Source organism: Neoarthrinium moseri (assembly GCF_022829205.1).
Source record: "Neoarthrinium moseri strain CBS 164.80 chromosome Unknown scaffold65_Wmoseri_CBS_16480, whole genome shotgun sequence".
Lineage (NCBI taxonomy): Eukaryota > Fungi > Ascomycota > Sordariomycetes > Amphisphaeriales > Apiosporaceae > Neoarthrinium > Neoarthrinium moseri.
The window spans coordinates 23,561-49,374 of NW_026055179.1; the positions used below are offsets into that span (position 1 = coordinate 23,561).

Genomic DNA, 25,814 nt, shown 5'->3' on the forward strand with positions numbered 1-25,814 from the left:
TAACTGGTTTCGGTAAGCTAGCACAATCGTTGCCGCCTGCAGCTCTGACAGGGGGTTTCCCAGGAGGGCGGTCGTTGTAACACTGTAAATGTGCTGGCGCGAGGCATTTTAGGCCTCAACTTGTACCGCTACGCGGACAATACTAGTCTAGTACACAGAATTCAACCAATTAACGCCACCACCTGCATTTCAACAACCGTGCTATTCAGTAGCATATACCAGGCTTGTCTGGGTACTTGAGCGCGTCCGCTGAAGGACTGTCGTCAAGTGTCCTAGTTTTTAAACTGGTCGTCGTTGGCGCGATATGGCGATTCGAACGCATCCGGGACGGGTGACCGGAATGAACGGAGCAATTGCAGGGGCGTAGCCGCCTAGCTAAGTGGATGGATGGATATCATGCTGCAACAGTATCGCTGAACTGGCTGTAGCCTGGAATCCTCAGGCTTGTCTCGGCCCTTCGATAGGAGCTCGTCAGACCACCGAGATACAGATGATGGACCGCCAAGCTCTGAATATTGGTTGCTTAGTTCGATACAGGCAACGATCCAATTTGCCGTATGCAAGGAACTCGATATCGCATGTCATAAGGTTTCGTTTGTCCGAACTCGAGCTTACGGCCGGCTTGGCGCTCGTACCTGCATGATCGGCCCGGGGCAGCCCAAGCGAGTACTCGGCTCAGGGTCCACTTTGCCGACTTACACCCACTCGCGTAGTTATTGACTCCTGCATAGAGCGATAATTAAACCACCATAGAGAGTACTGTATAATTGAAGCTGCCCTTGATGTTGAATCGGTTGTTGTTTTCACAATCTTGCGGCTCTTGCAAGAGTTGAACCCAAGGCCTTGGTAATGTCTTCCTTGAAGTCGCAGCAATATTCCATCTTCTCAATCCTCAGTCTGCTTTCCCTAATTATCCTAGGCTTCTACTTTAAGGATGACGGCGAGAGTCAACCGCAAAGTTTGGCGCCACTGAGAATCAGACAATGGGCTCCTGCCGCCGACAGTAACGTCACCGCGGGTCACCTCTCCTCAAGGGCCGACGACCCTTACACTTGCGGGCCGGACCGGCCCTGTTCTAACGGCGCCTGCTGTGGGCCGTCTGGTAACTGCGGTTATGCACCAGCCTACTGCGGCACGGGGTGCCTTTCCAATTGTGACGCCAACGCTCCTTGCGGTCAATATGCTAAGGTCCCCGGCACGACATGTCCGCTCAACGCTTGCTGCAGCGAACACGGCTTCTGCGGCACTACGGAAGAATTTTGCCAAGCTGGTTGCCAGTCGAATTGCATTCTGGAGCCGCAGCCGCCTGCCGGGTCGCCCAAAAATGCATCCATGGATATCTGTAAGTCGAAATTCCAAGTCTCGTGCTCAGGTCATGGAATCAAGGGGATTACAATCCGCTAACGCCAGGTTGCGCAACGTTGTAGTGATTGGATACTACGAATCGTGGAGCTACCGGTCAAAGTGCAACCAGAAGTCGCCAAGCGACTTGCCTCTGTCTGAGCTCACACACCTCAACTATGCGTTCGCCTTCATTGACCCATCCTCTTACGAGTTGACGACCATGGACAAAGAAACTTCTGAGGATTTGTGGCAAATCACTGTCGACGCGAAGAAGTACAACGTCAACCTCAAGGTGTACGTTGCTGTCGGAGGCTGGACGTTCTCTGATAACGGGACTGTCACCCAGCCGCTACTTGGCGAGATTGCGAGTACTGAATCAAACCGCCAAAATTTCGCCGACGGCGTTGTCAAATTCCTTAACAAGTACGGATTCGACGGTCTGGATATAGACTGGGAATACCCAGGGGCTCCTGATCGAGGTGGCAAGCCCGAAGACACGGCCAACTTTGTCCTGTTGATGAAGACCCTACGGTTGACATTTGATGCCTCGCCGCGAATGCTGGGCCTTACGTTTACCATTCCTTCCTCGTTTTGGTATCTAAGATGGTTTGACTTGCCCGGTCTCCTGCAATATGCTGACTGGACCAACTTGATGAGCTACGACCTCCACGGCACCTGGGATCGTAATAATCCAATCGGCGCCATCGCCCAGGCCCATACCAACATCACAGAGATCAACCTGGCTGTGCAGCTTCTCTGGCGCGTTGGGGTTCGACCTGACCAGGTAGTGATCGGTTATGGCTTCTATGGGCGTTCTTTTGAACTTGCTGACCCCAGCTGCTCAACCCCTGGATGTGCCTTTAGCGGCGGAGCCAAGGCAGGACCATGTTCCAATGAACCTGGAATCCTGATGTACTACGAAATTCAGGCTATCCTCAACCAGGTTCCAGACCTCAAGCCCGTGTTCGACCGAGAGGCTGCCGTCAAGTATTTGACCTTTGACGATAACCAATGGATCTCATACGACGACGAGGAGACATTCAAAGTCAAGAAGGCATGGGCTAATGACATCGGCTTCGGCGGTAGCATGATATGGGCTGTCGACACCGACGACGACAAGTTCACAGCCATGACCGGGCTAGTGGGCCACCAGGTGTCTCACGTCAACACAGAAACCGTTTTGGCCCTGGCGCAAACATCCGCCAACGTGGCTGGCTCTCTGCAGGGAGAAAATGGGCAGGGATGCAAGGTTCTCAAGGACTATTCCTGCAAAGCGACAAGCGACCTGAGGTGCGCCAGCGGCGAGACTCTTGTGGGGTGGGACCGAGACGGCTGCGACGATGACGAGGGGAAGCCTATCTGCTGCCCCGGCGACACGGCGCCCAACAAGTGTGTATGGCGAGGTAGTGGCAACGATGGTGGCATCTGGGGCGACTGCAACGGTCAGTGCCATGCCGGCGAGGCAAGACTGCTGAACTCGCGATGGGGAGGTGGACCCGAGAAAGATAGGGAGTCCGACACTTACGTCTGCGCTCGGGGCGAGAAGGTCTTCTGCTGCGAGGCCGGAGACTGGAAGACGGTTATCGATGGCTGCCGCTGGACGCAGTGCCTCGACTCGAACGGCTGCACGTCGACTGAGACGGAGGTGGCGACGAAGAAGGGTGCCTGTCCGATGAGTGCCGAGCTCAAGTACTGCTGCCCCCGTGACACGCCGCTGCACGATTGTACGTGGCGCGGTAGCGCCCCGGAGTGCGTGGATTCTAACTGCAAGATGAAGGATGATGACGGGAAGGAATTGAACGAGGTCCAGGTCGACGCTCACGCCGGCGGCAGCTCCTGGAATCTCTGCAGCTGGGAGAGGAAGAAGTCCCTGTGCTGCCAGGTCAGCAAGAAACTCCCGCCACCCCTGGTCTGCGACCTCACCACATGCGACTTTGACCCTGAATTTTGTGCCACCGACGACGACGGACAGGATGACTTTGATGTGAAGCGAAGGCATTTGACCGCCTTGGATCAAGGAGACGGCCTCTCCCTTCTCGAAAAGCGAGGCCCGCCAAGGCGGTTCAAATGGTGGACTGTTAGCGAACAGCTCATAGAACAGCTGTCCCTTACCTACATCACATTGCGGCAATTGTGGAGGCGCTCGCAAAGCGAAACCACGGGCGTGCCAGACCGGTGGTTCGGCCAGCGCTCAGAGCAGTGTGATAATCCGCAGGTCGAACCGCGTGAAATCGTGGTTGGGGAGGATCACAGCATGCCCTCGGATATTCAGGTCGAGCATACACTGCCGGTAAGATGGAACTTCTAACTCAACTCCTTCCTCGGTCGAAATATCTCCAGCTCAAATCATGTCCTAGCCCATTCAATAAGGTTTCCTACCCACAACTTTGATCATTAAATCTGAACTTGTGGCTGATAACCCCAACCTCGCATAGGTTCTAATTAATAGTCGCTTTCCTGCGGTCGCCAACCATGGCCGGCATTGGGAACGCAGTCCCGCTGGCCATATCCGTGCCGATGGCAGACGGGTCGGACAGGTAACGCCAGCGGGCCCGCAGACCAGAAACCCGGGCATACGAGACGAATTCTGGCAAAATATCTGGAACAACGCCCAGGGCCTGCCCGCCGGCTTGCCTCGCGTGACGCCCAACTCGCCGGAACTAAGACGGCCGGCGGACCGGGTATATGAGGCCTTAGGATCCAGAGACAATATCGAACCCTTCACGTTCCTGGAGGCAGCCATCAACAAGCGGAAAGGCGCAATCGAGATGTATAGACGCCCCATGGACCCAGTCGTACTATTGACGCACCTGGCAGACGCGGTCAACGGGAACACGACGTCGGTGCAGATCTTTATGGCTCCGATGCGCGAGACCAGGGGCGTGTTCCAGTACCTCCGAGACGACCAGGTCGTGACGCAGCTGGACGCCACCGTCGCTGCTGTCTACGAGCAGCTCCAGGTCATCGAGGCCAATAGCCTGGAAGCGGCGGGACTGTCGGCGCACTGGAGCGAGTTCTACCCATACTACTTCAGTCAGGTGTCCCTGTTCGCACGCCAATGGGCCTCGGAACAGATTTCAGAGATTCGAAGGCAATATAACGCCAATCCACTCGCAGCAAATCACGACGAGGTGCTCAAGGAGCTAAAAGAGCTCGAGGACAGCTTGACTGAATGGAAGTACAAATTTGAGGACTAGATGATTTCGTGCTAAGCAGCGGGATATATAGAGTATATACACTTCGAGCTGTGAGTGACAGGGGAGAAATAGGGCTTCCTCTTCTTCCATTTCAAACATGTGCAGGGAGGTAGACTACTGGACGACACAAGCAACAAAGTCGCTCGTCCTCCTGGAATAAGTATGTAGGCACGGGATAAGGCATAGATTAAAAGATAAGTACCAATCTTCTCTAATAAACTCTGAACCAATGTCAAACGCGCATGACGTTCCGTACCGATTCCTACCCAAGGTAGGTACGGTACATATATGTATATAAGTACATAGTCGCAAAATTGGATAAATCATCCGTAAGTATGGATTGTAGTCTGAAATTCGCGTATATAAACAAGAAATTAGTCGTTTACAGGGCATAGGCTAGTAAGGGATTGTACTTCTCACCTTGGCAGGTGTACCCCACAATTTACTTATCTATAAAGAACAGAGATCCCCTCAGCATCTCTGTGATTCCCTTTTTCTATTAACGCATGTGAAAACCGCGACATGGCCACCACCACACCTCGTTTCGTTACCCGATTATTACGGCCCCACCGTCACAACTACTACAATAATTTCTTATTACAGCGATCCTACTACCACGTAAATGTAGCTACGCAATACCGACCCGGTATCTCTAAATCAGTACCTACACTCAGGCCTGTACTCGCGCCCCACTATCTACGGCCCTTTATGTCGTCGCCAACCTCCCAAACCATTGTGGGAGACGAAGGACCGGAGCCGCGCGATTACACGGGCGCGGAGTGGGACGCCGCCTCGTTAAGCGGAAAGCTTCAATTGATGTTGGGCGCCAACCCGAAAGGCCGGCCGCCCCGGTGGGGTTGGGTCGTTTACCGCACCGCGTACCAGCCAGAGCTCGACGGCGCCTGGGCCGCGCTCGAGGACCACATCAGGAACCGAATGCGGAACTGGTTATGCGCCCCCAACGAAGACGCCGACATCGACATCGTCAATAAGACGGACTGGGTCTTTGTCCAGGATGCAGCTGCCCTCGACGGCATCACGCGCGACGCGCTACGGCACCAGTTCCAGGCCTGGGCTGTTGCTGAGGCACCCGACCTCACCACTACCAACTGGGCCCGCGGGGTGCGCTACGAGTACTTCCTACAAGCGGACGAGGACGCGTTAGCGAGTGTGCTGCAACCACCCACCGTGCCCGGCGCTTCGTACGTCAACCTTGTACAGGCCTGGCCCGAAAAACTCCCCGCCGACGTGGCGTTTGACGAGGATGGCAAGCCCTATCCCCCGGAGGACTGGATGAAGATGACTCTACAGGCTCTACACCCGTCAAACTACATTGAGTTGGATCATCCTGAGGCTTGGTATGTGTATTACCGCGACCCGGACGAGGGTGCGTGGATGTATTAGTGGTAAAGCTATTCGGAGGCTACTCTTTCAAAGGGGATTGCAAGTGAGAGGTATGCGTCCATGAGGAGGCTACAGAGAAAATGTCTACAATGATGGAGGCTGTCAGCGGTGAACCTAAGCTGTTTACGATAATGGAAGGATTCAATAATGGCTGGAGGAAGTTTCTTGATCATTGTGGCAGGGGAGAGACATATGGGACGACTTTACATACTAAAGGCTGTGACAATAGAGTTATCGTTCCTTGAATCATCGCTTTTAATGAAAAGGGTAGGCTTGGGTTACGCACTATAGCAGTTGAAACGGGAGGATACAGGTGCAGTGTATGCAGAGCTTGGAAACAGTATGATCAAGTCAGCACGCACGCATCTTGTCAAGAGGTAGCAAGGTCAGGTATAATCGTAAGTGTGTGATATTGTCACAAAATAGCCACTGCGCTAGCAGTGCCAAAATGAAGCTCTACTTGACCTAGCGCTTAATTAGGTATATTTTGGTGCGACAGATATGGGTTTGCATTCAACGAGGGACTAGCCAGGCCTGCATTCAGGTTGTTCTGCCTGTAGGGCAATAATTTAATCTAACTGTTGGCGATGAACTGTCGATTTGATTAACTGCTTTATTACGGCGCTGGACATACTCTTTGATACATTGGGTATATATAGTCCATTTGTGGTAGTACACGTTAAATCAGTCGTCTAGGCATTATCAGGATGGTCAGGTTCAACTACTAAGGGCACGAGGATAATACAATGGAGCTCTTCTGGTGGAATGCTGAAGTTTCTGTAGCGGGATGATGAATTCGATCACAGCCACTCGCACGCGTTTTGTCAAAAAGACAGAAAATACTGATCGAGTCGTCCCGAGAGGCGGAAGTCTTTCGCATATAAATATCCTCTACTAGGCATGGAGCTACCCTCGGACTAGATGGCTAGCTGAGGGCAGTCAGCAGAGCACGCTTTACTCACATGATTCAGATTCACTTGCTATGACTGGCCTGGCTTTCCACATTTGGATGTCTAGGATGGGACCCAGAATGTACGTCAATAAGTAGGGCGGGATCCGTGGAGTGCCGAATACATGAGAGACATGTACCGACGAGGTACCAGACGGGGCAGCAGCAGGGTATATGCGTCGTGGTCCGTGCTGCAGAGAGGCTCGGGCTGCGGCTGAGGCTGAGGCTGCGGCGAAGTCGTGTACTTAACAACTTAACGGGAATCGCTCTCATTGCTCAGGATGAGATAGATGCTTCTTCACTCCATCTCTCCCTTCAGCTGAGGCCATGGACCCTCAACAGTCTTCGAGGCTTTTTGCTTTACCTTGGGAACTGCGCCGTGCCATCTATAGGGACCTCATGTCTGATATCGATGGTGCACACATCTCGTTCAATCCACGCAGCGGGCTTTTCTGGTCACCATGTCTCGGTGCCAATGATGATTCCATGCGCCAGTCATCACGGCCCATATATCACAACGGACCTCTGGAAGACTTCTCTAGTGCATGGGTCGAGCGTATGAGCTCAGACTGGGGCTGTCACTGGCAGTGCGAAGAGGAGGCGCGCAGCTCGGCCGACCTGTGTGGCGAGTCGCGATGCTGCAGCCGTATGCACTATGAGTACGTGACTGTCATGATGGAGCATGGATCCATTCATGTGACGGATCTCGCAGTCCTCGAGCATCTCGTCGGCAGTCCCGTGTCTCGGGTGCCAGCCGGAACACCAAGTATGGGGCGGCAGCAGGATATCATAGGTTCCAATGACCTTTTCTTTGGTCTACGGACCCTGGATATCTCGCTGCGCCTCAATCTGGCATTTTTTGTGGCCCTGGACGCTTCGGCCCCCGATGACCGGGCAGTGGATGTCACAGGTCGACCAGAATCTGAGACGGAGACGGTGGGCGCGGCTCGTGTCCGACTGGTTAGCCATCTCGCTATATGGAAACGTCTACCACAAGTTCTCGGCAGCTTTCCTCTTCTAATCCAAACAGATATCCGTCTGGATCACGACGATGTCTTGCCATGGGCACTGATCAACGAGCACGCCGTCTTCAAAGAGTTTGGGCAGCCGAATAGCTGCTATCAGACTCAGGTAGACGTCACCTTACCCCTGCTGCTGCCATCTGGCTTGGCGGATCCGACGAGACATTTAATGGTCGGTGTGATGGAGAACATCGGACCGGGCTTCCGGATCCATCGGCAAAGACGTTTCCCCTATGTGGTAGCCAAGAATGCGACGGGATGGGACATGATACGGACGTGTTATGATCGAGAGTTCTCGCATGCAAACAGCCTCGACGAGTATCTAGATGAACTTCGATTGTATGGTACTCCATTACAGGATCCCGACGAGTTACATCCCGAAATCTCATTCGGTCCTCACCTTCTCGATGAATTGCTCACTTGGAGACCCCCGGCCGAGGGAAACGAAGAGATCGTATATGAAGACTTACCATCATGAACCACCGACAATGATGGTAAAGCTGGAAACCCTGGAATACGACTGGATTACCGCTATGCTCTAGAGCGTTTTGCTAATGGCTACTTGCAAAACGCAGCTTATAGGGCTGACTATTTTAGGCCCGAAGGAGGGGATGCGGTATATTCTGCAAGAATAAGTCTAGTAATACAGAATACCCTCCCCGGCATCTTCTGTAACCTAACGTATTCCGGTGATTCTTTACAGAGGTTAGCATTGCCTTCGTAGAAGCGACGAGGGCGTCCATTATTATGTTTATTATTAGCGAGCTATCTATAGCGCTCGGCGTTTTAAGGATGCGGCGGAGGTTAGGTGGGGCGGCCCCGGAGGCCGTATTGAAACGGCTGCCATGTGGAGCAACGGAAGCCCGATAGCAAAACGGCAGAGGTAGCCAAGTACGGCAGAAACCACCAACGGACGGATGAGTCAGGCCGCAAAAGCGATCCGGGTCGGTGATTTTGCAGTGACTGTACAAATCCTTAGTTCTATCAACCACACGCTCAAGGACAGCCGGAGAAACTCACCCCAGCAGAAAGCAGTTCACTCACTAGCGCCCCAACCTCCATTCGTGTCAATAACACGACAAACGCCAGCACTCCTACACTAATACGTTCGATCTAGTGGTCGAGGACTAGGGATCAGATTATCACATCGCTTTCAAGACAAGTGCATGGGCCTCTAGGAGAAAAACTTCTTCTGATAGCCACACTAGAAGCCTTTCTTATGTCAAGTGCGTGAAAATTGCGTTTGGTACATTGTAAGGAGCAACTTAAATGTTGGTGGGGATAAGACTTAGTAATCTGATGATATTGGTTGGTTATGATGTAGAACGGATAACCACATATATAATTCATCGTTTTTGCCACGTTCACATATCGACTTCTGAAATTGGGTTTCGGAAAATTGTAGGACCATATAATGAGTAACATTAATAAAGGGCGAATAAACTTGTGTGCCTAACCGCCTAGCCCGAATCACAGCAAGTTACAAGAATCTTGAGGGGGCAGTGCATACCCCTTGAAGATAGCGTTGGCCTTGTGCACACCGAATCAGAAGCTCACTTAGCCAATGGCACGGCCACCAAATCCATGTTATGTGTCGGACATATACGGCTGAGCAGCCACATTTGACCGAGCGGCTATTTGGCGGTCAGCCCTACGAGGCCGCCAAGCCGAAAGCGAAAACATACTCATCCAATCATGTCATTAACATTAATAAAAGGCGCTAGAAAATATCCCTTGCCTGCAATACGATGCGGAATTGCCAGAGTCCACTAATGGGTGTCACGTCAGCCATAGTCACACGCTATGGGGCATCTGACTCAGCCTCGCCCTTGGCGGCCGCCTTGTGTATGACGAGCATCGTCAGCACCAACATCCAGAACCCTGACAAGTTAAAACTCATTCAACGGGCTTATACTCTATAGGTTGTTGGTACAACCGGTATGAGAAAGTCTCCCAGTCAAGATCAGGCTTGATTTTGGGAAAGGGAGGAAGTAGTTTCCAAGGTGGAATGATCAATAATCTAGAGGGGTGCGCTTTTCAAACATATTTCCATATTCAATCAGCGCCAATTAATGTGCAAATTGAGTTGGCGCAACAGGTCAGTTAATATTCAAGCAAGTACCCAATACCTCGGTTCATATGCTGTATAACGGCTTGGTTTTAACGGGCCGTCTCTGCAGGCTGGAAGCTGGTGTGTGCGGCTGAGAACTTGGTATCGGTTCGTGCTGACCGGCTATCTGCACAAGGCTTCCATTGGTGGATTGAAAGATGTTTCCTAGGACGGCATGGAAGCCGCAGCCACCTGCCTGCCTGCCTGCATAGGACTTCCCCGAGCTTCGCAACTTGTTCCATCTGCCTGTTGGCTGGCTGACGACTTTATCTCGCTCCGTATTCAGATCTCTCGGTGCCTATATAATAATGGAGGGCCCCATACACAGATCTAAGTACTACCTGCTCATATTTCTTTCCCGCAAAGAACAAACCGTACAGATTTGATTACATTACTTATATTACCACCTGAACATGGGACTTACGCTTGACCCCAAGATTATCCAAGGTGATATCCTGTAGGTTCCAAGGCCACATCGTCCGCCGACTTGAAAGTTATTGAGCTAAAAAAAAATCGTAGTTCAGGATTAGCCAAGAAGAAGGAAACATTCTACTTCTTCCAAATCAACTCTAACAATGTTCCTGGCTTCCAGAAGCAGCTGGCCACTTTCGTGCCTCTTGTAACCACTTCGGCGAAGGCTGATGACTGCCGCAAGGACATTAGGAAGGCAAAGGAGGAGGCTGCTCGGAAGGGAGAGAAGTGTCCTCTGATAGAAATTAGTGGAGTCAACATCTCTTTCAGCCAGAAAGGGTTGAATGTCGTACGTATTATTGATCTGATCGAAAGAGCTTTGTCTAATATTAAATGCAACATTAGCTTGGAATTAAAGATGACATTGGCGATGAGGACTTCAAGAACGGCATGCTTTCAGAGATCGACGTCCTTGGCGATGTGCTGCAGGACTGGGACCCTGCCTTCCAGAAGGACATCCACGGAGTCATACTAGTTGCAGCGAACTGCAAGTCTGTTCTTGACCAGACACTTGACCACATCAAGAAGATCTTCAAGGTGGGCGACGCGCAAGCTGGAATCATCGAGATCAAGACCCTTGAGGGTAGCACCAGGCCCGATGAAGAGGACGGCCATGAGCAGTAAGTGTTCTTGGCGGAAGCTTGATTAGTATGTAGCGGCTGACAGTGCTTGCAACTTAGCTTCGGCTTCAATGACGGACTGTCCCAGCCCTCCATCAAAGACTTCGACACAGATCCACAACCAGGCCAGAAGACGATTGACTCAGGTGTCATTCTTCTAGGCCGCGATGGTGATGCCAAAAAAGATACCCGTCCATCATGGGCCTGTGAAGGCAGCTTCCTTGCTTTCCGCTATCTGAGACAACTTGTACCAGAGTTCAACAAGTTCCTGGAAGACAACATCCTTGTGATAGATGGGACTCCAGTGCCGGAGCTACTTGGGGCTCGCATGGTGGGCAGGTGGAAGAGTGGTATGTGCCAATCTCCCATCATCCCTTTCGTGGAGATGGAAAACTTCCCAAATAACTGTTCTAATACTGACCTGCAACAGGCGCTTCTGTACAACAGACACCAACACAGGATGACCCAGAATTCGTGGATCCCTCCGTTAACCAGGCGTTTACACATGACAAGAACAGCCAAGTCATGTGCCCCTTCGCCGCCCACACCCGGAAGACCAACCCGCGTGGTGACATCCCGGATTCCGCCATCGCCCCGAGCCGAATTCTGCGCCGCGGGATTCCATTCGGCCCCGAAGTTACGGACGAGGAGAAGGCAGCCAAGAAGAGCTCGGACGACGAGAAGCTGGAGAGAGGCCTTCTATTTGCCTGCTACCAGAGCAACCTGGACAAGGGTTTCCGATTCGTCCAACAATGTATGTTTTGAGGATATATATCCAACCTATCCATGCCATCTAAGAGAATGTACTAATTGTCCAATTAGCCTGGGCGAACAACGCGAACTTTCCGCCACAAAAGCAGAATGGCATTCCCAAAGTCGACCAGCCTGGTATCGACCCTCTCATTGGAGTTGGCACGCCTCGCCAGATGGCGGGAAGCAACCCGGACATTAATGCCGCCAACACAAATCTTCCTTTTGATGCCAAGTGGGTCATCTCACGCGGTGGAGAGTACTTTTTCTCTCCTTCTATTCCTGCGTTGAAGGACACTTTTGCCGCCAAGGCGACCCCGGCCGAATTGTAATGAGCGAATCTCGTTCTTTAAGGGAGGATGTCTTCACTTTTTACTAGCATGCTACTAGTTTCGTTTAGATCCAACTTTCTGTAGTGCAGCTGTGGCGAACGAAATTGAATCACTTGAAGTATCTGCCTAAAATTTTGCACCTGTATTACCAACTCCAAACCTTGTTCCTCGCTAGTATCAACTCCAGGCATATTCCCACCAAGCATAACGCAGTTCCTCGAACCAATTTTGACTTGAATCATTGCCTTGACTCCAAAGCTAAGGACCGCTGCGCTGAATATGTCTTGGCCTGACTGAAGATGGCTCTAGGTTGCAAGCGACATAATAGAGCAGCCGCTGTCGTCTCTATCAAGGTGAGCGGCATCTCAATCTGACATGGCTTAATTTTCTGAGTGGGACTGTTTACAGGGCCTTGGTCAAGTCGTTTGGTGCCAATTGGAGTAAATGCACCCTAGCCGGGTCGGGCCGCTTTCAGACTGAAGAGCTGTGGATCACGCAATCCGGCCCGATCACAACCCCGCACAAGAACACTTGGCTTTATGTCCATGGGGTCTAGGACTCTGCATACATAGGGGATGCCCAAGCGAAGCTGCTAGTCAAGGATCTTGCACAAAGTTATACCATCTGTTTTGATGTCTTCAAAAGCAAGAAATCAAAAAGTCAAGACAAGCAGAGGAACGAGCAAGCGGGAGTCCTCTCAAGTAAGCTCGACCCACTAGTAACTACTCTGTGCTAGTGTATACTAAATTCGTAATTAAAGGTCGAAAAGCCACAAGTAACAGAAAATCGGATAATCACGAGGAGCCAAAGCAAGAAAGCACCGGAAGTGAAGCAAGCCCTGCCTTCCTCGGAAAACCGCAGAGTGACAAGGAGCCAGAACAAGGAGGCCCAGGGACTATCATCATCTCCAAAGGCCGAAATTATAACACAGGCGCTTCGGAAGACGCCCGGACGACAAGGCAGGAAACCCAAGGGGTCAAAAGTCCGACCAGTAACATCTCCGAAAGTCCGACCAAAAGCTCAAGTACCAAAGGTGTGTCTTCACGAATCTTACAGTGGCTGATGATCTGGTGCTGACGGTATTCTGAAGCGACTGTCTGCGTGGCTTAGTGACGTAGATCCGACCTCAGCTGAGCCTATAGACCTCAGCAACCAAGACAACAACGACGACGACGACGAAGACGACGGCGGCGGCGACGTTGAGGACGCAATCGAATTATATATGGAGTCATCAAGCTCAGTTTCTGGAACTTCTCGTATATTTTCCGATGACGCGTCAACCACGAGAGGCAAGCCAGGTTCACGGCAGGATATTTTGGAAAAGCTCCGGACTCGTCGGGCAATGCCTATTCGACCTACCCCAGATCCCAAGACCGATGGCTTCAAGTTGACATTTGGAATCTCCGAGGATATCGCAATTCCATTTAAGGATACAAAAGGCCTACAGACAGTGATAAAGTCATTTTTGCGAAGAGCTGAAAAGGCGCCGTCTGGAGAGAACAGTTATGAAGCGATAGAAGACCTCTCCAATGGGATCAATAAGTGGAGATCTACAGTCCAACTAGCTACAGTGACCAATCTGGATTTCCGGAGCGATCTCGAACATTGCCGCCTCTCTAATGAAGCAGTATTCCAACGTACCATTCTTATGTCTATTATAGATCGTTGGCGCCTCGCAGATATGTTTGATTACAATTGTGAGGGTCATTGGTCCCTTCAGGGCAAGCACTTCCCGTTGCCCTCAACACAGGGCCCAAAGGACAAAGTCACAGGACCAAAACCGGACCTTGCAATCTTTTTCAACTTTGAATCGTTGATCGGAAGCGATCCCCAGTCAAATTCCGCTCCTATTCCTCTTGATCTGAAGGGCTGCTTACGTCCTGATACGTCTTTCCATCGCTGTTTCCCGTTTGTGTTTATTGAGGCTAAGAAGGGATTTCATGATCTCACCACTGCGCTTTATGCCAATATGCATAGCGCGAGTCAGGCACTTCTAAACATCCATGCGTGGATGGAGCGAATAGGCGACACGGACACTTTCTTTGAAGACGTCCGCCTTTTTTCAGTTGCTATTAATGCAGACACAGCCATTGTCAGAACCCATCGAGCCAAACCGCTGGATGGAGAGGGCCTGGTGTACCTCTTTGACGAGCTTTGTGTACTCAAGGACTATAGAAGAGATGATATCTGCGTGCTGATTCGCAACATTCTGGTGAAGTATGGGGCCACAACTTTACGTCAAATACTGAAGGATACGTTCGACCAAGTTTCGAGCCAGTATCAGGAAGAGCTACAACAAGATAACGAGCGTCTGAAGAGAAAGAATGCTGTAGCCCGTGGTGCTATCACCAAAAAGGCTCGCATCACGCAGAGCACCGGCCGAATCACAAGTCAGCCACCTATGGATCCATCGAGTTCGTTTGGAGCAAGCCGTATATCACTCGGTGATGATTGAGACCAGGAGTATGCTCTAGCTATTCTAATGGCTACCTAGAGGCTGGTTAGAAGTGGGAGAATGGATTCTATGACTGGCAGCTTTCCAGTAAGGGCCAAATGATCCGCAGGTACCACACAAGTGTTATCGTGGCTCGCGAGTGTAGGAATAATTATGCTGTTGTAGGATATGCAGACTCAAACGTAATATCAGGTGTGGATAATCACAACGCTGAAGTCTAGGGAGCAGAATTTGAGACTTGCCGTTGGGGGTTCTCTTATTTCTTATTGAAATGCTTGCAAGGTAGCAAATTTACTAGTCGAGGCATACTATGCGGGTACGTGACAAACGCATACGGAACCTTTATATATGGACAAAAACGTACTCAATGGATTACAGTTCTAGCTCGCAGTTGGAACATTAAAACCCTACGAGAGATCCTAGTCTTACGCGGCAACTATGAGGCTGTTATACGGGAGCAGACTCGGGATACAGAAGTACGGCCTATCAGATGGCTCCAGTTGTTACGCTAAGGGCGCTATCGAAACTCCTTAGCATGGGGGTGCTAGTACATACCTTTTTATTGATGCTACATGCTGGAATTTGCAGCCTAATCTCGACTGTCCGACCACTTCCTGCAGTCCTAAATCGCCATAACATTGGGAAGAACCTGATTATTGTAATTTGTGTACCTTTATCGTGCCGCGGTGGCCCAGAGATCAGTTTGTTATCAGGAACCGGGACAGTTCGTTAATAACACAATTGGCCGCCGGCCGCCAATTGGCAGACCCCGCTGCAGCTGGCAGGTGACACCTGCAGATTGGCTACTATCAGCGATAAGATAAGGAATCTTATCCCAAAAATTTGGGAATCATCGTGGTGAACTCGATGCCTTCAGCGCCTTGAACTTGCAACTTTTCGGCCTCTTCTAGACCGTTCAGTCCTACACAATGGCGCCCGAAACGAAACCAGTGAAGAAGGATTCCCGGGCATGGGACGCTCTGACTCCCCCGCTCGCCGAATGGATCCTCGACTATCTATCTAGTTCAGGGTTTGCGCGCATGACACCAGTACAAGCCGCGGTGATTCCTCTGTTCAGCTCAAGCAAGGATGTGGTCGTCGAGGTGGGTTGAGATTCCATTCGCGCTATCGCCACATGTTACTGACTTCACTTTGCAGGCTGTCACAGGCAGTGGCAAGACCCTCAGCTACCTGATCCCCATCATCAACCGACTCCTCCGCCTCGAGCCGACGAAAAACCGCCATGTGGCTGCCGTCATAGTGTCGCCGACCCGTGAGCTGGCGTCGCAGATCTTCAAAGTGCTTACGGACCTCCTGCGCTTCCACGCGATCTCGAGCGAACTCCTCCCTTACTTGGACGGCGACGAAAAGCGACCGCCGACCACCGAACCCTTCATACTACCACAGCTCCTGGTTGGCGGCACGACGACGCCGGCGCAAGATCTTAGTTTCTTCCTGCGCCATAGTCCGAATGTGCTCGTGGCGTCGCCCGGACGGCTGGTGGAACTGCTGTCGTCGCCTCACGTCCACTGCACGCAATCGTCGTTCGAAGTGCTCGTCCTCGACGAGGCCGACAGACTGCTCGATCTTGGTTTCAAGCAAGACTTACAGGGGATCTTGAGTCGCCTCCCCAAACAGCGGAGGACAGGCTTGTTCTCCGCCAGCGTTAGCGATGCCGTGTCGGAGATCATTCGAGTCGGTCTACGGAATCCCGTCAAGGTCGCCGTCAAGGTCAAGAGCCTAACCACCGGAGGCGTGATAGAAGAGCGAAAGACGCCGGCGAGTTTGTCCATGAAGTACTTGCTTACGCCTGCGAGCCAGAAGATGCCAGCTCTTGCCAAGATACTGGAGCAGGTTGAGCCGCGCCCACAAAAGAGCATCGTCTTTCTGTCAACATGCGCTGCCGTGGATTACTTTCAGCATGTGCTGCCCGAGTTACTGCCAGAAGGTTTTGCCTTGGTACCGCTCCATGGCAAGCACCAAAGTCAGGTCCGACAGAAGAATTTCGCAAAGTATCTCAACTCGACACAGCCTACAGTTCTTCTGACCACCGATTTGGCTGCAAGAGGATTGGATGTGCCACAGGTGGATCTGGTAGTGCAAGTAGATCCCCCATCAGACCCCAAGGTGTACCTGCACCGCTGCGGACGAGCAGGCAGAGCCGGAAGGAAAGGTCTGTCGGTCATCTTCCTCCAGCCAGGAAAGGAGGAGGACTACGTCCCGTTCCTAGACATCCGCAAGACACCAATCACGCCGTTGACAGTGCCGGAGATTAAAGTCACGGAGGTAGAGGTGGATGAGGCAGCAAGCAAGATCAGAGAGGTCGTCAAGCAAGACCGCGCTCTATACGAAAAGGCACAACGAGCCTTCGTCTCATGGGTCAGGAGTTACAGCAAGCACGCGGCCAGCTCCATCTTCAGGACTGAGGACTTGGACTGGACCGACCTCGGCAAATCCTGGGGCCTGCTCCGCCTGCCCAAGATGCCCGAGGCCAAGGGGTTCGACGGGGACAAGACCTTTGGCATCAAGATGGACTGGGACGCGTTCGCATACAAGGACAAGTCCCGGGAGGCGGCGCGGAAGGCGGCGCTCGAGGCCGAGGCGGACCCGGCGAACGAGGAGCGGGCCGAGTCGATCAAGGCCAAGCGCAAGCGCAACGCCGAGGCCTGGAGCGGCAAGCACGAGCAGGAGGAGACGCGGACGGTGCGGCGCGAGAAGCGGCAGAAGAAGCGGGACGCCGAGCGCAAGGGAAAGATGACGGACGAGGAGATGCTCAAGGAGCGCGAGCTCGAGGATCTGCTGGCCGAGGTCAGGAAGCAGAACCAGCTGAAGTTTGCCCAGGAGGCTGGCAAAGCTGGCAAGGCCGGTGGTGATGACTTTGAGGGATTTGATTGAGACATAGGTTATTTGAGTCGAGTGGAATGATAATACCCCTGATTGAACCAAGGCTGCCAAGCCTCTCGAGCACTTTGAACGTGTCGGACAGTCATTTCATCATGCCCAAAGTAGTACACGAACATAATCTTGTAAAAACATTGTATTACTAATTTCGTGCCTAGGAAGCCATGAAGCGATCTAGGAAAACTTCATCAAGGATGAAAACATAAAAGACCAAGCGAACGGCAATGGGTATCCATGTGGGTATCCGAATAACAAGCAACAAAACAGGACCAAAGCCAGCCAATTACCCCTTCGAATCACGTCGTATCCACACCTCAGCTCATATCGGGGTATAACTCATGACTGTCATCTGCGCATCCTCCCAACTTCGTGTAATAGTACAAGTGTCACGTGATTGTGACGGGTATAAAGGGAATTTGGTTGCCGTCGGCGAAGGGACTTAGATGTTCTCCACGACGCGGGCGTTCATGGCGCGCTGGAAGCCTGGGTCGGTGCTGCCAAAGTCGTTGCCGTGGCTGGACTCGTCCTGGGCAAAGGACTCGCCCTCCTGGGCCAGGGCGGCCTTGAAGGCCGAGTTGCTGGGCATGGTCTGGTTGGCGGCGGGCAGGAAGATGACCTTGCTGTTGGCGCTCTTGGCCATGGCCTGCATGGCCTCGAGGTAGCGGATCTGCATGGCCGGGGCGGAGCTGAGGATGTCGGCGGCCTGGCGCATCAGCTTGGCGCTCTCGACCTCGGCCTTGGCCGCGATGATCTTGGACTCTCCGATACGCTTGCTCTGGGCCGCCATGGACAGCGACTCCTGCAGCTCCTGCGAGAAGACAATGTCCTTGATCAGCATGGACTCGACGGCCACGCCCCAGCCGGCGGCGACGTCCTCGATGATCTCTCCGATGCTCTGGGCGATCTCCTCGCGGCGCTCGATGACGTCCTGCAGGATGCGCGCGCCCACGACGTGGCGCAGGGTCGTCTGGGTGCGCTCGATGAGGGCCTGGCGGACGTTGGCGATGCCGAAGGCGGCCTTGTGCGGCGAGACGATGTGGTAGTAGATGACGGAGGTCAGGTGGACGGAGACGTTGTCCTTGGTCATGCAGGTCTGCTTGGGGACCTCGACGATCTGGATCTTGACGTCGACCTGGACCAGACGCTCGGAGAGGGGGTTGATCTTGACCAGGCCGGGGTCTACGGCCTTGTAGAACTTGCCAAACTTGGTGACCAAGCCCACGTTACCTTGGTGGACCTGCTTGTAGGGGTTCGGGCACACAATGCAGCAGGGAACGGCGCCAAAGGTTCCCATGCAAGACCCGAGAGCGTTGACTGTGGAAAAATTAGTCTCGTCTTATCTGGCATCTAGATACCGCATGTGGCAACTCACTCATAGAGCCATACCATCCCTTGGCATCGGCATCGTTTCCTACGATGGAGGCGTAGCTAGGCTGGAGATCCTCCTGGCGAGGAGGCTCGACAGCCATGTTCTGCTGGGGCCGGAAGCCGATCTGGACGTCGCCATTGGTGCTGGTAGGAGCAGGGGCCTTGCTCTTGTTCAGAGGCGTCGCACTGTTATCGGTAGTAGACATGACGGCGGTGGTGGCGGATGTTCGTCTGGTGGACAGCGCTGAGGATGCTATCTTTGCAAGGTAGCTGTTCCGGACAAGGAGCCTGGTGTGTTGTAAAGTTGCGAATCGAGGAAACACACGATTTATGTACGTGTGTGTGCTTCAGGTGGGAGTGTAAACGGATGTCGGGTAGTGGTGTGACGTGAAACCGTGACACTTAAGTACAAGAGCTCCTGCTGGAGATCTTAGCGTAGGTGCCGGGGTGCCGGGGTGCCGGGGTGGTGAGCTGTGGCCTGTGGGAGCAGGGGGAGCTTGCTGTGGGACGGGTTGCAGCAGGCGTGCGGGGAAAGCTTTGGGGCTGTGTCTCGCCCAAGAACGCCCAAGAGTGTGCCACCGAAGCGACTAGTTAATAAATACGGAACTAGCGGGTGATGTATGCCCAGTACTGCTGGATGGATAGCAAGATGGCTTGACGTTCTGTTCTGTTCTATATTGTACGTCGCAAATCGCGGTCACATCAGAACCACAAGAGCATTGCCTCCCTTAAGTACATTTTATTTTGGCGTCAGCGATGCGCGAATTCTAGTCGTCAAGCAGTGGCCATACTATGTCGACTTGAGCTGGTGACTTTTTTTTTGGGGGATGGAATCTTTAGTACCATATGCCTAGTGACAGCCTAGAGCAAGGCGCACCCACAGGACGAGCTGGGCAGGATGGGTTGGAATGCTGCTGTCATTGACTTGGGAGCATTCCCACGCCGCCAAGCGATCTATTGCCCAAACAACATGCCGCATGCCGGTTGTGGAGGGTCGGCGCAGAACGTAAGCGGTCAACAGGGCTGAGGCAGGCCAACCGCGGTTAGTCTTGGAAAAGCTTGGCCACTGCCGATCCCTTGAAACCCTTTGGCAACCCCTGCGCTGCAATCGAAACATGAGATGGCGACTGCGGATGTGGTCAGATCCAAAGTCTCCTGACCCGTGTCCGACTTGGGGATGCAGACACCCTGAGATCTCGACTATAGGGCGAGGCATTCATTTCATCGTCAAAACGTGCACAAAGTATTACGCGCATAGCTAGACGATAGACCAGTCTCGCCCATGAGCTCAATACTCCATCTGGCAATCCGTTGCGTATTCGCCCGTCTTACTGCCTCCATCAGCGAGACGGAAGTGCCCATCTCGAAAAGTCATCAAGTCTACGCCGCGGCCGCGCAGTCAATGGAACAATTCAGCATGACATCAGTCCAGTTGAGTTTGCGTCTTTTTTCCCTCTAACGTATCCATCGTGACTGTTGCACTGCCCCAGCTCCGAGCCATGACGCCCGGTCAGTGAGGTGAGATGAGTTGCGCTCGCTACGGAACTGCACTTTATGGGTCTCCGATTTCACCGTCTCCACTATCACCCGGACCCGGCTTCTTCCTTGGGAGCCACACCCGCCGCCCATAGGCTGATCCAGGCGGCCAAGTGGGCTCGCGGCCGACTAAACCCCATCCTTCGCCCACACAACCGGATCGGGCGGCTGTGTTCTCCCAAGGCAAAAGGCGCCTGTGCAGGTTCTCAGGGTTCTTTGGAAGTCAAGTGACCCAGATTCACATCGATGGAATACTGCTAGTACGTGGCGATAAGCGTATTGCGGCCCGCCGAGAGTGGCAATGCACTGCATGCAAGGCGTAGAACACTTCCAGAATCCTTCCGTATACAGCCATCTACGGTACGCTATACGCCTCAATTGACCAATGAACGATGCCAAGGAACCCGGCCACTTTTCGCCGCCGGGCGTCCTTATACCTGCAACTCAGCTTGCAGCAGTCCCGGCATGTCATCGCCCCGAAACGGAAATAAAGCTCATCTTCTTGTCCAGTGGCAGTGGTATTGCGACTCTGTTCGTATGCAGTCGAGTGCATAATTGACAAAATCTTACATGCGATCAACCAGTCGTATCGGACCTTGGCTTGCTGCGCCTCCATAGGATGGAGACCCAAATTGTCTCGGCCATCTTATCTGCCTACGAAAGTCACAACCAAGACGCCATTCGAGAATGGTTTATTCTGCCTGTCAGCATTTTGCTTGCTCGCTACGTAGCTCATACGTTGTTAGTAGGACTATGGATGTTTCCTTGTTATCAGAGCGGACAAGGATAATCACCATTGAGGCGCCTCTTCATTGAGTTATTAGGGGGTCAAATTGACCTCTACGAGCACTGATACTACCCAAATCCTTTAGAGGTGACGTCAAATATTCTATGTGCATGCAAGACCAGATCTCGTCCCTCTTGCCACGAAGCAAATACACAAGCTGACTCCTTTTCAATTAAACCGAAATTCGCTGGGCCAGCCTAGTCTTTTCTTAGAATCTTACGAAACACGCCTATTAGCAACTCTGCAACTTCATAGAAACTATGTCAAGGGTGTCAGTGGGTCAATATTATAACCCATGCTCGTCCTAAGTGCCTCGAAACGTCGATATGGTGCAGTTTGCGGAGAATGCTGGATCCCTGAGCTGCACCTCCTCTGGCGACATTGGATCTGCAGAGTTTATCTTGCCATCGCGGTCGGTGTAGCACCATATCGCAATGTTTTCTCGCAGCGCCAGATTCCCTGCTTCTGAGTGACACGCCGTTCCTGCTTGGCGCCTCCAACTCTGTCAAGTAATAGGGAGGTCAGGTACAGACAAAGATAGATGATATGGGGTTGTATTCATATTCAAACAGACTGAAACTTGTCCCTTCCACAAGTAAGGGGACAATATTAGGGGCATATCTCGGATTCTGTGAGGTACTTTCGGACCTCCTGTAAACCTACTGCATCGCCGTGACAAAATCGATGGGGATAGACCGTAAATTTAGTACGCAACGGTGTGGTCATGACATAACGGGCGGGTTAAAGCATTCTCCATTCAGCACTGAGCAGAGAACCGGTGTGCTCAGGAAAGGGCAAGAACCAACCCTATAGTCACGATCTTGTGTGTTACAAAATCTAATGCTCATGTAAGGGGTCCAAATTGATGTAATAATGATCTAAAGATCCAATGCAAACAGGCGCGAGACTCGCGCTTTGCATACTCTATCAAAAGTAGGGCATTCTGCTATGTCCCACAACCACTAGCGCCAATATTCACTTTGCCAACCTCTAGCTGACGGCTCACCGTCATAAGAGCTATCAACCTTCTTGATATCGAGCTTATATCAGTACCTTCTTCCACTGCTGCTTTTCTTTGCGCAGAGTAAGTATACATAGCTGCTCCCAAACTGCACCAAAATCGGGTGATCCGCCGCCATTAAGGCAAATGAAGGCCTTACGAAGGCGCCTCCTTATACGATGCCAGTACCAAAAGGTGAAGCTCAATTCTTTTCTGTTGACTGGAACATAGCCTTTCACGTATATGTATAACTCCATGATGCGATCAAGGGTCACAGTATCAAACTTGCAGCCGTTTGCCAATAAACGAAGCGCTTCGAGATGGGGTTGTTTATTGGTGGTCATGTATCGCACCGTCGCAAACCCCAAAGGGGACAACCAGAGATCCGTGTCATGAAAAGCTTCTACTGCAAAATTAGGATCCGCGCCCTTGTTAAGAAGCATTTTGATCATCGCCTGATGGCCATCTGATGTGTCCGGAGCGGAGCCCACGAGTGTTGCTGGGCAGGGATCGTTGTTATAAAGGGCGACAACATTCATGAGCAGTGGCCAGTCTGTGTGATATTTATTCCAGCATATGCATGGGGCGACTGCTTTGGCTCGAACGTACTCGACCACATTGCAAGCTGTCGCCAAGGATAAAAATGAGTAGCCAAAGAAGTCGACCATCTCTTGGTGGGGGATGAGCGAAAAGGGTCGGTGAAGATGCGCGCTTTGAAGAAATAAATCAGAGATATTATCAAGCTGGTCAAGCAGACGTATCATAGAGTAAATACTCCCCTGCTGGACGGCGCGGGCATGTGCGAGACATTTGACCGCATGTTGGTTCCACAAGTTCTGCAGTGAAACGGCTTCCAAATCCATCCCTTTGATGTAAGCCAAATGACCCGCTAGTAGCTTTAGATGTGGGTCGAATGGTGCATTTAAGGCTGATTTCAAGGTCTGACGAACGCCGGGGCTTTCAATATATTCCTTAACCGTCCGGTGAAGAAATTGAACCGTGGTATTCTCATGACTCGAAGCATCGTAGCTGAAGCCCTGGGGTGTTGAAACCCCTCCTTTGACCTCCAACAATCCCTTAGATCGGCTGTTAATGCGACGACGGACCGTATCTATCCGAATGCCAATCTCTTCGGCAGAAAGTGGTGTGACAGCCATGCCCACCGCAAAGATTGGGTTTTCCTCGTCAACAAAGGATGCCAGAAGGAGGCTCATCGGCTCACCACTGGCGCCAACCAGAGAGAACAGTTGCGCAGCATGCTCTAGATAGAATGGATCGAGGCTCTGGAGTATCTTTTCATAGAGGTCGGTGAGATCAGGAGGAAGCAGATTCAACCTTCGCTGAAAATCTGCCACACGATCACCATTCCCCATTCCTGAGAGGAGCGAAGATACAACAAGCGATACCCAGAGGAACACTCCAGATGCCTTGGAGACGATATCCTCTACTAGCTGATCGGCAAATTGCCTCTCCCTCCGTCGAAGTTGAGCGAACCTTGCATCGCTGTCGAATCTCGCGACGATGAAGTCCTTGATATCATTATATGTCAAGTGCTCAAGCATCAGAGATGGCTTCTGATAGAATCTGTCTTGGAACTCGACCCAAGGTCGACTTGCGACACACAGCTTGTAATCTGAAAAGTCATCGATGCCTTTGAAAGTGGACAGAAGATCTTCTGGGTCGCCTTCGAACTCGTCCAACCCGTCGACAAAGAGAGCCGCTGCAGCATTGCAGCGCTTCAGATTTCGGATACAGAGGTGAAAAATGCTTTGCAGCTCAGAGTCCTGCCAGTCTGGGATTTGGCCGAACAGGCAGAGGCTCTCCCACCTGCTAGGGGATGCAAAAGATAAGAGGTCGGGGCACTCCTCCAAGATTTGCCGGAGAAGCGTCATCAAGAGACCCTTCTGGGTAGTCTGCACCTGGAGTCCGGAGTTCCAGAAGTAGAAAGATGCAATGATGAGCTTCCTTGAAACTGCCCACTGGTCCAGGTATTCGCGGCATCGAGGGTGGCCATGCTTCCCACCTGTGGAAGATCCCGGACCACTTACGTATCTCATCAGCGTGCTTTGACCCGATCCCGCTTTGCCAGTGACCCAATAAAGCCTCTCGTCAGATTGGAGCCAGTCTTTGAAGCTGAACCATCTCTCGTTGCTGGTATCATCAAACACCCACTTGAAGGTCTTTTCGTGAGCATCCGAAATTCTGTCCTCACGATCCTTCATCCCTCGATACTCGAGGCTGTGGAGGAGCAGCGCGATGGCCTTGTTGTACGTATCCTCAGTCACCTCAAGTTCTGAGTGAGAATTTTGGGGCGACAGGGATGCGTGGCCTTGTATTGCCTGCAAAAGATCACTGCGAAGGGAATCCATCTGTGCTGCCCGCGATGATTCGCTTAGCCCAGATGTGACATACTCTACCACCGACAACCCCATACGGCTTTCCTTGGGGCTGCCCAGGCTATGGCGTATATCTTCCTGTCTGGACAAGGACTGACTGGCATAGTGGCTGCATCCCCTTGCGTTAGTAGCCATTTCTTTTGACACTGTGGAAGGGAGAGACAACTGACCGGACAGATAATAACAGGCACAATGTCAGTTGCGATCTGAACTCGCCCAGCCTGCCCTGGAGCGAAACGATCTCCTCTTTTTTCCAGGCCAGTTTCAAGGCGGCCCACAGAGCGCGACGTTTCGTCTTGGCGTCCGCAAGACCAATCTTGTGGAGAGTCTGCACAAGCTCCTTCGCGAGCTCTGTGCATCCTTTCGCAAGTTCCCCCATGCCCCCATCGTCCTGGCTGTCCGATTTATTGACCGCATACTGCTCCTGGATGGTTTTCAACGTAGAAGACAGGCTTTGATAGACAACCTGTAGCTGCGATACCTCGTTGGCATCTTCGCGGCCAAGCTTCGATGCTCTAACAGCCTTGAAGGCGGTTGTTGCGACCTTTGTTCCGAAGTCAATGACCTGTAGTATGGACGAAGCCAAGCTTAGCGTTGCCACTGCTTCGGCCATGTTAGCCGAATCTGAAGTTACTTGAATACTGAGACACTGTGGACGAGTATGGATGATCTTGTGCGCAAAAGTGACGTGGATGGACGATGAGTTTTCTTCCAGGAGCCCATTGCAGCTTTGGTGCACAACCTTGTCTGTTGGGCTCAAGACCTTCATGTCACACAAGTGTACAAGCGCCAAGCTACCTGTTGCTCAGCCATTGTACTTTCCAAACATCAATAAGACTACCAGCCGTAGCTTCTCTGTCAATTCACGGTAGATCTCTCCTTAATGCACAGTGATAGGTTTTGAACGTGAGGATTGGAGATGTCATTTATAACAACCGCCAAAGCCTCGAATAAACAGTGGGATAATGTCGAACTGTTGAGCAACAGATAATCGAATACGGCAAGGGTACTAGTACCCGTGGACGGGACTGGATTATACGGTTATGATTTATTCCGCCCGGGGACACTAGGCCTAGAGGACACTAGTGCAATTTACTCCCCACGTCCACGTCAAATCTGACTTGCATTGGCTTGTACCTGATATTGCACCTATATGATACCTGTAATGCAAT

The 25,814-nt window shown here is 52.0% G+C and overlaps 8 protein-coding genes across 8 annotated transcripts; 6 read left to right on the forward strand and 2 right to left on the reverse strand.

Annotated features, from left to right (window-relative positions):
• Nucleotides 1-849: 849 nt before the first annotated feature.
• On the forward strand, nucleotides 850-4,541 carry JN550_011247 (uncharacterized protein; the record flags this gene model as incomplete). The annotated part of the gene is made up of 3 exons (XM_049309592.1): nucleotides 850-1,342; nucleotides 1,428-3,634; nucleotides 3,780-4,541. The coding sequence occupies 3 exons, from the start codon at nucleotides 850-852 to the stop codon at nucleotides 4,539-4,541; spliced, it is 3,462 nt and encodes a 1,153-aa protein (XP_049166740.1).
• A 708-nt stretch (nucleotides 4,542-5,249) lies between these two features.
• Nucleotides 5,250-5,945, forward strand: JN550_011248 (uncharacterized protein; the record flags this gene model as incomplete). The annotated part of the gene is made up of 1 exon (XM_049309593.1): nucleotides 5,250-5,945. The coding sequence occupies one exon, from the start codon at nucleotides 5,250-5,252 to the stop codon at nucleotides 5,943-5,945; it is 696 nt and encodes a 231-aa protein (XP_049166741.1).
• A 1,276-nt stretch (nucleotides 5,946-7,221) lies between these two features.
• JN550_011249 (uncharacterized protein) lies at nucleotides 7,222-8,394 on the forward strand (the record flags this gene model as incomplete). The annotated part of the gene is made up of 1 exon (XM_049309594.1): nucleotides 7,222-8,394. One exon carries the CDS (start codon nucleotides 7,222-7,224, stop codon nucleotides 8,392-8,394), a length of 1,173 nt encoding a protein of 390 aa, XP_049166742.1.
• A 2,045-nt stretch (nucleotides 8,395-10,439) lies between these two features.
• Nucleotides 10,440-12,199, forward strand: JN550_011250 (uncharacterized protein; the record flags this gene model as incomplete). Its single annotated transcript, XM_049309595.1, has 6 exons — nucleotides 10,440-10,483; nucleotides 10,546-10,786; nucleotides 10,843-11,117; nucleotides 11,178-11,467; nucleotides 11,548-11,871; nucleotides 11,940-12,199. 6 exons carry the CDS (start codon nucleotides 10,440-10,442, stop codon nucleotides 12,197-12,199), a joined length of 1,434 nt encoding a protein of 477 aa, XP_049166743.1.
• Nucleotides 12,200-13,541: 1,342 nt separating this feature from the next.
• JN550_011251 (uncharacterized protein) lies at nucleotides 13,542-14,654 on the forward strand (the record flags this gene model as incomplete). Its single annotated transcript, XM_049309597.1, has 1 exon — nucleotides 13,542-14,654. One exon carries the CDS (start codon nucleotides 13,542-13,544, stop codon nucleotides 14,652-14,654), a length of 1,113 nt encoding a protein of 370 aa, XP_049166744.1.
• A 929-nt stretch (nucleotides 14,655-15,583) lies between these two features.
• JN550_011252 (uncharacterized protein) lies at nucleotides 15,584-17,549 on the forward strand (the record flags this gene model as incomplete). Its single annotated transcript, XM_049309598.1, has 2 exons — nucleotides 15,584-15,757; nucleotides 15,813-17,549. 2 exons carry the CDS (start codon nucleotides 15,584-15,586, stop codon nucleotides 17,547-17,549), a joined length of 1,911 nt encoding a protein of 636 aa, XP_049166745.1.
• Nucleotides 17,550-17,994: 445 nt separating this feature from the next.
• Nucleotides 17,995-19,129, reverse strand: JN550_011253 (uncharacterized protein; the record flags this gene model as incomplete). Its single annotated transcript, XM_049309599.1, has 2 exons — nucleotides 17,995-18,869; nucleotides 18,928-19,129. The coding sequence occupies 2 exons, from the start codon at nucleotides 19,127-19,129 to the stop codon at nucleotides 17,995-17,997; spliced, it is 1,077 nt and encodes a 358-aa protein (XP_049166746.1).
• Nucleotides 19,130-22,287: 3,158 nt separating this feature from the next.
• Nucleotides 22,288-25,411, reverse strand: JN550_011254 (uncharacterized protein; the record flags this gene model as incomplete). The annotated part of the gene is made up of 2 exons (XM_049309600.1): nucleotides 22,288-24,751; nucleotides 24,813-25,411. 2 exons carry the CDS (start codon nucleotides 25,409-25,411, stop codon nucleotides 22,288-22,290), a joined length of 3,063 nt encoding a protein of 1,020 aa, XP_049166747.1.
• Between the last annotated feature and the right edge of the window lie 403 nt (nucleotides 25,412-25,814).